The sequence below is a fragment of the Nyctibius grandis genome, chromosome 10, assembly GCF_013368605.1.
Source record: "Nyctibius grandis isolate bNycGra1 chromosome 10, bNycGra1.pri, whole genome shotgun sequence".
Lineage (NCBI taxonomy): Eukaryota > Metazoa > Chordata > Aves > Nyctibiiformes > Nyctibiidae > Nyctibius > Nyctibius grandis.
Window position 1 is genome coordinate 12,626,084 of NC_090667.1, and position 12,140 is coordinate 12,638,223.

At 46.0% G+C, this 12,140-nt stretch overlaps 3 protein-coding genes across 7 annotated transcripts in view; 2 read left to right on the plus strand and 1 right to left on the minus strand.

Moving 5' to 3' along the window:
* Positions 1-12,140, minus strand: part of LOC137668024 (zinc finger protein 721-like) — a 164,933-nt gene that overhangs the window by 60,529 nt on the left and 92,264 nt on the right. The window lies entirely within an intron of this gene.
* On the plus strand, positions 3,264-12,134 carry LOC137668031 (zinc finger protein RFP-like). 5 transcript variants are annotated; one of them, XM_068409307.1, is made up of 7 exons: positions 3,264-3,689; positions 4,403-4,498; positions 4,576-4,794; positions 6,106-6,128; positions 6,429-6,532; positions 6,885-6,932; positions 9,107-12,134. In XM_068409307.1, exons 1-7 carry the CDS (start codon positions 3,294-3,296, stop codon positions 9,628-9,630), a joined length of 1,410 nt encoding a protein of 469 aa, XP_068265408.1. In that variant the 5' UTR covers positions 3,264-3,293; the 3' UTR covers positions 9,631-12,134. The 5 variants fall into 5 exon arrangements, with proteins under 5 accessions (XP_068265408.1, XP_068265409.1, XP_068265410.1 ...); XM_068409308.1 differs by having other exon boundaries at positions 4,576-4,662; XM_068409309.1 differs by lacking the exon at positions 6,106-6,128 and having other exon boundaries at positions 4,403-4,794; positions 9,107-9,291; positions 9,456-9,609.
* Positions 12,080-12,140, plus strand: part of LOC137667972 (class II histocompatibility antigen, B-L beta chain-like) — a 1,729-nt gene continuing 1,668 nt past the window's right edge. Inside the window, exon 1 of the mRNA XM_068409242.1 lies at positions 12,080-12,107. Within this exon, the coding sequence (XP_068265343.1) occupies positions 12,080-12,107 (28 nt within the window). The remainder of the gene's footprint in view (positions 12,108-12,140) is intronic.

Here is a 12,140-nt window from a genome sequence, read left to right on the forward strand (position 1 = left end):
AAAAAGAAAAAAAATCTCTAAAAAGAAAAAAAAGTCTAAAAAGAAAACTATTCCAAAAAGAAAAACTCCAAAAAGAAAAACTCCAAAAAGAAAAACTCCAAAAAGAAAAAAACCTCTAAAAAGAAAAAGCTCTAAAAAGAAAAAAATCTAAAAATAAAAAAACTCTGAACATTAAAAAAACACTAAAAATAAAAAAACTCTTTAAAAAAACGCTAAAAATAAAGAAAAAAACTCCAAAAAGAAAAAAAACTCCAAAAAGAAAAAAAACTCCAAAAAGAAAAAAACTCCAAAAAGAAAAAGCTCTAAGAAAAAGCTCTAAAAAGAAAAAAATCTAAAAATAAAAAAATCTAAAAATAAAAAAACTCTGAACATAAAAAAACCACTAAAAATAAAAAACTCTTTAAAAAAACGCTAAAAATAAAGTAAAAAAACTCCAAAAAGAAAAAAAACTCCAAAAAGAAAAAAACCTCTAAAAAGAAAAAGCTCTAAAAAGAAAAAAATCTAAAAATAAAAAACTCTGAACATAAAAAAAACGTTAAAAATAAAAAAACTCTTTAAAAAACCGCTAAAAATAAATAAAAAATACTCCAAAAAGAAAAAAAAACTCCAAAAAGAAAAAAACTCCAAAAAGAAAAAACCTCTAAAAAGAAAAAAACCTCTAAAAAGAAAAACCTATAAAAAGAAAAAAATCTAAAAATAAAAAACCTCTGAACATAAAAAAACCGCTAAAAATTAAAAAACTCTTAAAAAAACCGCTAAAAATAAAGTTAAAAAACTCCAAAAAGAAAAACACTCTAAAAAGAAAAACAAACTCCAAAAAGAAAAACACTCTAAAAAGAAAAAAACCTCTAAAAAGAAAAACACTCTAAAAAGAAAAAAAACTCTGAACATAAAAAAAACACTAAAAATTAAAAAACTCTTTAAAAAACCGCTAAAAATAAAGAAAAAAACTCCAAAAAGAAAAAAATCCAAAAAGAAAAAAACTCCAAAGAAAAAAACCTCTAAAAAGAAAAAAAACTCCAAAAAGAAAAAAACCTCTAAAAAGAAAAACATCTAAAAAGAAAAAAGTCTAAAAATAAAAAAAACTCTGAACATAAAAAAACACTAATAAAAAAACTCTTAAAAAACCCGCTAAAAATAAAGAAAAAAAAACCTCTAAAAAAAAAAACCCTCTAAAAAAAAAGCTCTAAAAAGAAAAAAATCTAAAAATAAAAAAAACTCTGAACATAAAAAAAACACTAAAAATAAAAAAACTATTAAAAAACCCGCTAAAAATAAAGAAAAAAAACACCAAAAAGAAAAAAACTCCAAAAAGAAAAAAAACTCCAAAAAGAAAAAAACTCTAAACCCCCCCAAAAAAGAACAAGCTCGAAAAATAAAAAAATCTAAAAATAATAAAAAAAATCTAAATGTAAAAAAACTCTAAAAATAAAAAAACTCTAAAATAAAAAACCCACTAAAAATTGCCCCAGAAAGGCAAGCGGGTGCAACACACGCTCGCCCCAAAGCACTGCAGCTCCGGGAGCTGTTTAGAAGCAAAAAAACTTGTTAAAATTTTATTTAATTTCTTATTAATTTCTTATTTAATTTAATTTTTGTTTTATTTATTTCTGTGTATATATATACACGTAGCAGAAATTCACAAAAATGACAATTTCGGGAAAAATATTTATATTTAGCGCAGCCCGGGCTGCTTTTTCTGCTGCCGAAGCCTCTCGCAGGCTGAGATCCCTCTTGGAAAGGGCCAATTAACGTCTGAAACAATGAGAAATTAATTATTAAGTTTATTTCATGTTAATTAAAGTGCTCTCCTAAGAACTTCCTAGAAGAAAACACATTTTTAAAAACAAAACCACGCTTTTGTTTTTTTTTTTTTTAATTTTTTTAAGCTTAAAAGTAAAGTTAAAGTTAAAATTAAACTTAAAATTAAACTTTAAATTAAACTTTAAATTAAACTTTAAATTAAACTTTAAATTAAACTTTGGGATTTATTTTGGGTTGGTTCCTCCTGTTCTGCCCCGTCTCGTTGTTCCCACGGCACCTTCGAAGCCCTGACACGGGTGTGAATAGCGCAAAAGGGGGATCGCAAAAGCTGCCTCCTATTGGCCGTCGGACGCGCTGAGGCTTCCTATTGGCTAAAAGCATCAACCAATGAGAATGGGCCTTTCCGATCCGCTCTCCCGCAGCGAAGCTGGGCTTCCCGCGCCTCCCTCCTCGCGTAGGGGCGGATCTGGGTCTATTAACGGGGTTTTTGCGGGGGTAACAAACGCCCCGGGGGGATTTTGCGTGGTTTTACCCTCGTTGCTGGGGCAGGGGGGTGTTTGGCAGCGCCTCTGATTTCCCCTGGGGAAGTGGCTGGGTTTTTTTTCCTGGGGAAAAGCCAAATGTGATTAATTTGGGGCTCAGCGACTTGTGTTTTTTACAAGGTGTTTTTTTTAATATCCAACTTATTTTACTGTTTCATCAGCCTTATTCATGACTATAATAATCCCCAATTAGTCTCTTTTTTTAAAAAATATTTTTATGTGGGTTATATTCCACATATATCCAAATTATTTTAATATCCAACTTATTTTCTTGTTTTATCAGCCTTATTCATAACTATAATAATCCCCAATTAGTCTTTTTTTTTTTTTTAATTGTGGGCTATACTCTATAAAAGTGAATTTTCCAGCTCAAAGACCCTCATTCAGTTTAGTTCCCTGAATTAATTTTATTACACAAGCGCTTTAACATTATTCCCTCCTGGGACGGCAGCTCGGTAACCTCAGCTTAAGGCTGCTCCAACGCCACCTCCAGCCAAGGATCGATTCTTATTTTTTCCCCTTTGCTGCTTATTTTTCACATTGGATTTAGGTGCTGAGGTTTAAGGGTGGGTTTTTATTTCTCTTTAAACCCTTCATCGGACTTACTGCCGGGACGTAGCAGGAACTCTGCTCACTCATCGCACTCCTGCATTAATCCTTGCTTTCTACAGCCACGCTCCGGCCGCAGTTTATTCCCCTTAGTGATAAAAAAAATCACTTTGCAAATAAATCACCTCTCCAAAACCCTCAGCAATCGCTGCCTGCGGTCCCTGCTGTCATTAAATCCTCGCTGGCCTCATCCTTGGGGGTTGTTTTATCGCTGAGGCGTTGGGAATGTCGGATAAACTCGACGTCGCTTTTCCCCCCACGAGGTTCTGGATGCCAACACCGACCTCTTCTAGGAAAAAACCCATCGCCCGGCCCCTTCGCGTGGGCGTTTCTCCGAGCTCTCGTAAAAACAACAACAACAACCCCGTTGCCTCACCCATGGCCGCGGGAAACGCCATGGAAAACCTCCAGGAGGAAACAACCTGCGCCGTCTGCTTGGATTTCTACCGTGACCCCGTCATGCTCTTGGCTTGTGGCCACAATTTTTGTCGCCGTTGCCTCGAGTGTTGCCCGACCGATGCCGCCGGCGCCGGTTCGTGCCCTCAGTGCCGCTTACCTTTCCCTCGCGGTGGCTTCCAGCCCAACAGGCAACTGGCCAACGTGGTGGCGGCCGTCCGGGAGTTGGCAACGCCGGTGGCGGAGGAGCTTTGCCGGCGGCACCGCCAACCCCTCACCCTTTTTTGTCGCCGGGATGGGACCCTCCTCTGTGTTGCCTGCGCCGAGCATCACCCCCACCCCGCCGTGCCCCTCGAAGAGGCCGCTTGTGAGTACAGGGTGAGGAAAAAAACCCCACTCCAACACTTTCTCCCTGCCCGGAGAACGCTAAAAAAAACAATTTCCCTTAAAAATCAGCCCAAAAAATATATATATTCAGATGGGGCAAAGGTTTTCCCCATCTTCCTGGGGAAAAAAGAAAACTATGAGCATCGAAAAATCAAAATGGAGCTGAAATGCTGCAATTTGCTGAGTTTTAAGTATGCGATGCAGTGGGGGGGTGGCATTTTGGGGACTAAAAGTCTAAATATCGGCGATTTAAAGCCTCCTGCTCTTACCCAGCGCCTGCGCCGTGGAGGGTTCCTGCTCTGCTTCCGGGTGTGGAGGGGAAATGGGGGTCCTCAAAGGGGGTCTGGACCTGGTTGAGGGGTGCAAAGGGGGGGGTTGGGGTGTTTAAGGGGCTGGTGGGGACTTTTTAGGGGCTGGGGGGGGAGTTTTTAGGAGAGATGGGGTATCCCAGCCCACCTGGGAGCCCCGTAGTGTAAATATATCACTATATATTTATATATCTCTATAGATAATGTGGGGGTATATGTATAGAGTAGTTATAAAATTAATTATAACGTGGATATATACACATGTATCTGCTTCAGCACAGCCAGAGAGGAGGATGAGGATGGGGCTGCCCATGCTGACCATACCCTGGGTGCTTTAGAGGTGCCAAAACCCCCTTTTTACCCCCTTCCAAGAGCGAAACCCCTCTTTGGTCGCAGGAGCGCTTCGAAGGTGCCCTAAAAGCCCTGCAAGAGGAGGACGAGCGACGCGCTGAGCTGGCGGCGGCAGCAGAGGAGACAAGACGGGAGATGCTGGTGGGTTCTCCCACTGTTGGGGGCCAAACTGCTTCATCCCCCTGCTCCATCCTCTTCCTCTCCCTTCAATCCCCCAGGCTCAAGTGGACGCCGAGAAGCAGAAGCTGCTGGCGGTGCTGGGAGGGCTTCGGCGGGCGCTGGGCGAGCAGGAATCCCGGTTCTTGGTGCGTCTGGGTCGCTTACGCCGAAGGTTGGAGGAGCAACGACGCGGCGAAGCCGCCGAGCTGGCCCGGCTCCGGCAACGCCGCACCGAGCTCCAAGCCAAGAGCCGCCAACCGGACAGCGACCTGCTACGGGTGAGGCAAATCCTTCCCCCAAATCCCTCTGTTTCCCTCCCCAAATCCCCATTTCCCCCAAATCCCTCCGTTTCCCCCCAAAATCCCTCTGTTTTTCCCCAAAATCCCTCCATTTACCCCCCAAATCCCTCTCTTTTCCCCTCAAATCCTTCTGTTTTTCCCCAAAATCCTTCTGTTTTTCCCCAAAATCCCTGTTTCCCCCCAAAATCCCCACTTCTCCCCCCAAAATCCCCATTTCTCCCCCCAAATCCCTCCATTTCCTCCCAAAATCCCCATTTCCCCCCCCAAATCCCTCCATTTCCCCCAAAAAAATCCCTCTGTTTCCCCCTAAATCCTTCTGTTTTCCCAAAAATCCCTGTTTTTCCCCCAAATCCCCGTTTTCCCCAAAAACCCATTTCTCCCCTCAAAATCCCTCTATTTCCCCCAAATCCCTCCATTTCCCCCCCAAATCCCTCCGTTTCCCTCCCAAAATCTCCGTTTCCCCCCAAAATCCCTCTGTTTTTCCCCAAAATCCCTCCATTTACCCCCCAAATCCCTCTCTTTTCCCCTCAAATCCTTCTGTTTTTCCCCAAAATCCTTCTGTTTTTCCCCAAAATCCCTGTTTCCCCCCAAAATCCCCACTTCTCCCCCCAAAATCCCCATTTCTCCCCCCAAATCCCTCCATTTCCTCCCAAAATCCCCATTTCCCCCCCAAATCCCTCTCTTTTCCCCTCAAATCCTTCTGTTTTTCCCCAAAATCCTTCTGTTTTTCCCCAAAATCCTTCTGTTTTTCCCCAAAATCCCTCTGTTTCCCCCCCAAATCCCTCTCTTTTCCCCTCAAATCCTTCTGGTTTTCCCCCAAATCCCTCCATTTCCCCCAATCCCTCAATTTCCCCCCCAAATCCCTCCGTTTCCTCCCCAAATCCCTCCATTTCCCCCCCCAAATCCCTCCGTTTCCCCCCAAAATCCCCATTTCTCCCCCCAAATCCCTCCATTTCCCCCCCAAATCCCTCCGTTTCCCCCCAAATCCCTCCGTTTCCCCCCCAAATCCCCATTTCTCCCCCCAAATCCCTCCGTTTCCTCCCAAAATCCCCATTTCCCCCCCCAAATCCCTCCATTTCCCCCCAAAAAATCCCTCTGTTTCCCCCAAATCCTTCTGTTTTCCCCCCAAAATCCCTCTGTTTTCCCTCAAATACCTCCTTTTTCCCCCCCAATCCCTCTCTTTTCCCCCAAATCCCCCTCTTTCCCCCCAAATCCCCCTCTTTCCCCCCCCATTTTTGGCTTTCATTCCCAGGCAAACACCCCTGAGCATCTCTCTCCCTTCCTCTCCAGGATGCCCAAATCACCCTGAGCAGGTACCAGGGGCCAAAAAGCATCACCAGGATCATTAATTTTGGGCCAAAATCCTCTATTTTTGGGGTCTCCTCCTCACTCTGCAGCTTTTCCCCCTGGGGATTTTTGCTTTTAAACCGGGGGAGGTTGGTTAATCCGGAGCTTGGTGGCGATGGGGATCTCCTGTCGCGTCTTGCAGGAGCTTGAACCTTTCCCAGGGGAATAAAGCACAGAAAAAGGTGCTTTTCCCATGGTTTTCCAGCACGAGGAGGGGAAATTTGAGGATTCCTCGCCCTTAAACACCCCAATTTGCCTCCTCCGAGGTGCACGGAGTGGAAGGTGCAGCCGTCACCGTTGCTGATGCCGGAGCTGGAGGATTTTGCCCTGAAAACCAACGTGCTGGCAGAGGCAGTGACGCAGTTTAAAGGTGTTTGGAGGGGAAAAAATTGGCCAAAAAGGGGTTTAATAAGTAGAAACGGGAGCGTGGAGAGGGGGGTGGGGGGAGCAGAGACCCCCCAAGGGTTGGCAAAGTTTGGCTGGAAGGTCCAAGCATCGCAAATCCCCCTTCAATTAAAATAAAAATCAGGGATTTACCCACTTTAGAGCAGCCTTAGGGGGTGGGAAGCTGCAGAGGGCTGCTGGCTGTTAATTAGCACCCAAATTAGGGCGCTAACAAAGGGGGTTTGAGACTCCCAGCTCAAGGGGGAGGGAGTTGTGGGGCAGCACAAGGGCTGGATCTGGGGGTACGAAGAATCTCCAGGGTCGTCTTCTCGTTCCAGATATCTTGGGGTGCTGCCTGGAGGAAGATTTGGGGGGGTACCGGAGAGGTGAGGATGCTCTGGTGCAATATTTATTGCTGATAATTAATGCAAGACTCAAAGCTGATGCTCTGGTGCAAGATTTAAAGCTGATAATTAGGCTCAAGACTTGATGCTGATGCTCCAGTGCAACATTTAAAGCTGATAATTAGATGCCAGACTCGAAGCTGATGCTCTGGTGCAACATTTATTGGTGATAATTAGGTGCCAGACTTGATGCTGATGCTCCAGTGCAACATTTATTGCGGATAATTAATGCAAGACTCAAAGCTGATGCTCCAGTGCAACATTTAAAGCTGATAATTAGATGCAAGACTTGATGCTGATGCTCTGGTGCAATATTTATTGCTGATAATTAGATGCCAGACTTGATGCTGATGCTCCAGTGCAACATTTATTGCGGATAATTAATGCAAGACTCAAAGCTGATGCTCCAGTGCAACATTTAAAGCTGATAATTAGATGCAAGACTTGATGCTGATGCTCCAGTGCAAGATTTAAAGATGATAATTAGGTGCCAGACTCAAAGCTGATGCTCTGATGCAACAGTTCTTGCTGATAATTAGGTGCCAGACTCAAAGCTGATGCTCCAGTGCAACATTTAAAGCTGATAATTAATGCAAGACTCAAAGCTGATGCTCTGGTGCAAGATTTAAAGCTGATAATTAGGCTCAAGACTTGATGCTGATGCTCCAGTGCAATATTTATTGCAGATAATTAATGCAAGACTCAAAGCTGATACTCTGGTGCAACATTTCTTGCTGATAATTAGATGCAAGACTCAAAGCTGATGCTCTGGTGCAACATTTAAAGCTGATAATTAGGCTCAAGACTTGATGCTGATGCTCCAGTGCAACATTTAAAGCTGATAATTAATGCAAGACTCAAAGCTGATGCTCTGGTGCAACATTTAAAGCTGATAATTAGATGCCAGACTTGATGCTGATGCTCCAGTGAAACATTTAAAGCTGATAATTAATGCAAGACTCAAAGCTGATGCTCTGGTGCAACATTTAAAGCTGATAATTAATGCAAGACTCAAAGCTGATGCTCCAGTGCAACATTTATTGCTGATAATTAATGCAAGACTCAAAGCTGATGCTCCAGTGCAACATTTAAAGCTGATAATTAGGTGCCAGACTCAAAGCTGATGCTCTGATGCAACAGTTCTTGCTGATAATTAGATGCCAGACTCGAAGCTGATGCTCTAGTGCAACATTTATTCCTGATAATTAGGTGCCAGACTCGATGCTGATGCTCCAGTGCAACATTTAAAGCTGATAATTAGTGCCAGACACGAAGCTGATGCTCTGGTGCAACATTTCTTGCTGATAATTAGATGCAAGACTCAAAGCTGATGCTCCGGTGCAACATTTAAAGCTGATAATTAATGCAAGACTCAAAGCTGATGCTCTGGTGCAAGATTTAAAGCTGATAATTAGGCACAAGACTTGATGCTGATTCTCTGATGCAACATTTATTGCTGATAATTAATGCAAGACTCAAAGCTGATGCTCTGGTGCAACATTTATTGCTGATAATTAGATACAAGACTTGATGCTGATGCTCCAGTGCAACATTTAAAGCTGATAATTAGTGCCAGACACGAAGCTGATGCTCTGGTGCAACATTTCTTGCTGATAATTAGATGCAAGACTCAAAGCTGATGCTCCGGTGCAACATTTAAAGCTGATAATTAATGCAAGACTCAAAGCTGATGCTCTGGTGCAAGATTTAAAGCTGATAATTAGGCACAAGACTTGATGCTGATTCTCTGATGCAACATTTATTGCTGATAATTAATGCAAGACTCAAAGCTGATGCTCTGGTGCAACATTTATTGCTGATAATTAGATACAAGACTTGATGCTGATGCTCCAGTGCAACATTTAAAGCTGATAATTAGATGCCAGACTCAAAGCTGATGCTCTGGTGCAACATTTATTGCTGATAATTAGATGCAAGACTTGATGCTGATGCTCCAGTGCAACATTTATTGCTGATAATTAGGTGCCAGACTCGAAGCTGATGCTCTGGTGCAACATTTATTGCTGATAATTAGGCTCAAGACTTGATGCTGATGCAAATTGGGTGCGATATTTCGAGCTGATGCTTTTCTGCAGCGCCTGGGGCTGATGCTCGTGGGCAATATTTGGGCTAACACCCCTTTCCCCCCTCCTCAGCAACCGTGAGGCTGGACCCGGCCACAGCTCACCCCCAAATCCTGGTGTCAGCGGACGGTCGGTCAGCGGGACGTCGGGAATCACCCCCTGCTCCTCTTCCCTCGGGGACGGAGCGTTTCGAGTCTCTCCGCTGCGTTTTGGGGCGTCAGGGCTTCGCCGGGGGTCGGCATCGTTGGGCCGTGGAGGTTCGTCCCGGTCCCGACTGGGCTTTGGGGGTGGCCCGAGAATTCGTGTCTCGTAAAGGTTGTTTCGGGCTCAGCCCCGAACGAGGGGTTTGGGCCGTGGGGCAGTGGTTGGGGCAGCTCCGGGCTCTCACGTGGCCCAGCCCCACGTCCCTGCCCCACGGCAGCGTGCCCAGGCGCATCGAGGTGGCTTTGGATTACGCCGGCGGGCGCGTGGCTTTCCACGACGCCGACAGTAAAAGGGAAATCTTCGCCTTCCCCCCGGCTGCTTTCGCTGGCGAACGACTCCGGCCGTTGCTCTGGTTGGGTGAGGGGCCGGCTCTGCTCACCCTCTGCCCCTAAATCCTCCCAAAATCCCACCCTGAACCACAAAAACCAGACCCTAAACCCCCCAAACCAGATCTGAACCCCCAAAACCAGACCCTAAACCCTCAAAAACCCACTGCAAAGCCCCAAAACCAGACCATAAACCCCCAAACCAGACCCTAAACTCCCCAAAACCTACCCTGAACCTCCAAAACCTGACCCTAAACTCCCCCAAAACCCACCCTGAAACCCCCCAAACCAGACCCTAAACCCCCCAAAAACCCACCCTAACCCCCAAAACCTGACCCTAATGCCCCAAAAACCCACTGTGAAGCCCCAAATCAGACCCTAACGCCCCAAAACCATACCCTAACCCCCCAAAAACCCATCCTAAACCCCCAAACCAGATCTGAACCCCCAAAACCTGACCCTAAACCCCCAAAAACCCACTCTGAACCCCCAAACCAGACCCTAACCTCCCAAAAACCCACCCTAAATCCCCAAAACCAGACCCTAACCCCCCCAAAACCCACCCTGAACCCCCAAAACCTGACCCTAACGCCCCAAAAACCCATCCTAAACCCCCAAACCAGACCCTGAACCCCCAAAAACCCACTTTGAACCCCCAAAACCTGACCCTATCCCCCCCAAAAACCCACCCTAAGCCCCCAAACCAGACCCTAAACTCCCCCAAAATCCACCGAACCCCCAAAACCAGACCCTAAACCCCCCAAACCAGATCTGAACCCCCAAAACCAGACCCTAAACCCCCAAAAAACACACTCTGAACCGCCAAAACCTGACCCTAACCCCCAAAAACCCACCCTAAACCCCAAAACCAGACCCTAAACACCCTAAATCCCCCAAAACCCCACTCTGAACCCCCAAAATCAGACCCTAAACCCTCAAAAACCCACTGCAAAGCCCCAAAACCAGACCATAAACCCCCAAAAAACCCACTCCAAAGCCCCAAAACCAGACCCTAAACCCCCCAAAACCCACTCTGAACCCCCAAAACCATACCCTAACCCCCCAAAAACCCATCCTAAACCCCCAAACCAGACCTGAACCCCCAAAACCCCACCGTAACCCCCCAAAAACCCACTTTGAACCCCCAAAACCTGACCCTAACGCCCCAAAAACCCATCCTAAACCCCCAAACCAGACCCTGAACCCCCAAAAACCCACTCTGAACCCCCAAAACCAGACCCTAACCCCCAAAAGCCCACCCTAAAACCCCAAACCAGACCCTGAACCCCCAAAAACCCACCCTGAACCCCCAAAACCAGACCCTAACCCCCCAAAAAACCCACTCTGAACCCCCAAAACCTGACCCTAGCCCCCCAAAAACCCATCCTAGACCCCCAAACCAGAACTGAACCCCTAAAACCCACCCTGAACCCCCAAAACCAGACCCTAAACCTCCCAAAAACCCACCCTAAAACCCCAAATCAGACCCTAAACCCCCCAAAACCCACTCTGAAGCCCCAAAACCAGACCCTAACCCCCAAAAGCCCACCCTAAAACCCCAAACCAGACCCTGAACCCCCAAAAACCCACCCTGAACCCCCAAAACCAGACCCTAAACCTCCCAAAAACCCACCCTAAAACCCCAAATCAGACCCTAAACCCCCCACAACCCACTCTGAAGCCCCAAAACCTGACCCTAACCCCCCAAAAACCCATCCTAAACCCCCAAACCAGACCTGAACCCCCTAAAACCCCACCCTAAACCCCCAAAACCAGACCCTAAACTCCCCCAAAACCCACCCTGAACCCCCAAAACCTGACTCTAACCCCCCAAAAACCCACCCTGAGCCCCCAAATCAGACCCTAAACCCCCAAAAACCCACTCTGAACCCCAAACCAGACCTGAACCCCCCAAAACCCACCCTAAACCCCCCCAAACCAGAACTGAACCCCTAAAAACCCACCTTGAACCCCCAAAACCTGACCCTAACGCCCCAAAAACCCACTGTGAAGCCCCAAATCAGACCCTAAACCCCCCAAAACCCAATCTGAACCCCCAAAACCAGACCCTAACCCCCCCAAAAACCCACTGTTAAGCCCCAAATCAGACCCTAAACCCCCAAAAACCCACTCTGAACCCCCAAAACCATACCCTAACTCCCCAAAAACCCATCCTAAACCCCCAAACCCAGACCTGAACCCCCAAAACCCCACCCTAAACCCCCAAAAACCCACTTTGAACCCCCCAAACCAGACCCTAAGGCCCCCCAAAACCCACCCTGAACCCCCAAACCAGACCTGAACCCCCCAAAACCCACCCTGAACCCCCCCAAACCAGACCCTAAATCCCCCAAACCCCCCAAAACTGAACCTAATCCCCCAAAAGCCCACCCTAAACCCCCAAACTGAGACCCAAACCCCTTTCCCAAAGCAAAACCCTGCCAGAATTCATATTTTTCACCCATTTAATATTATTTTTTAAAGAGGCAAAGAAAAATTAAAGAAAGAGAAGGAAATGGCATGTGGATCCAGAGCAGAGCAGGGTTTTGCAAGCTGGGATAGGGACCCCACTCAAG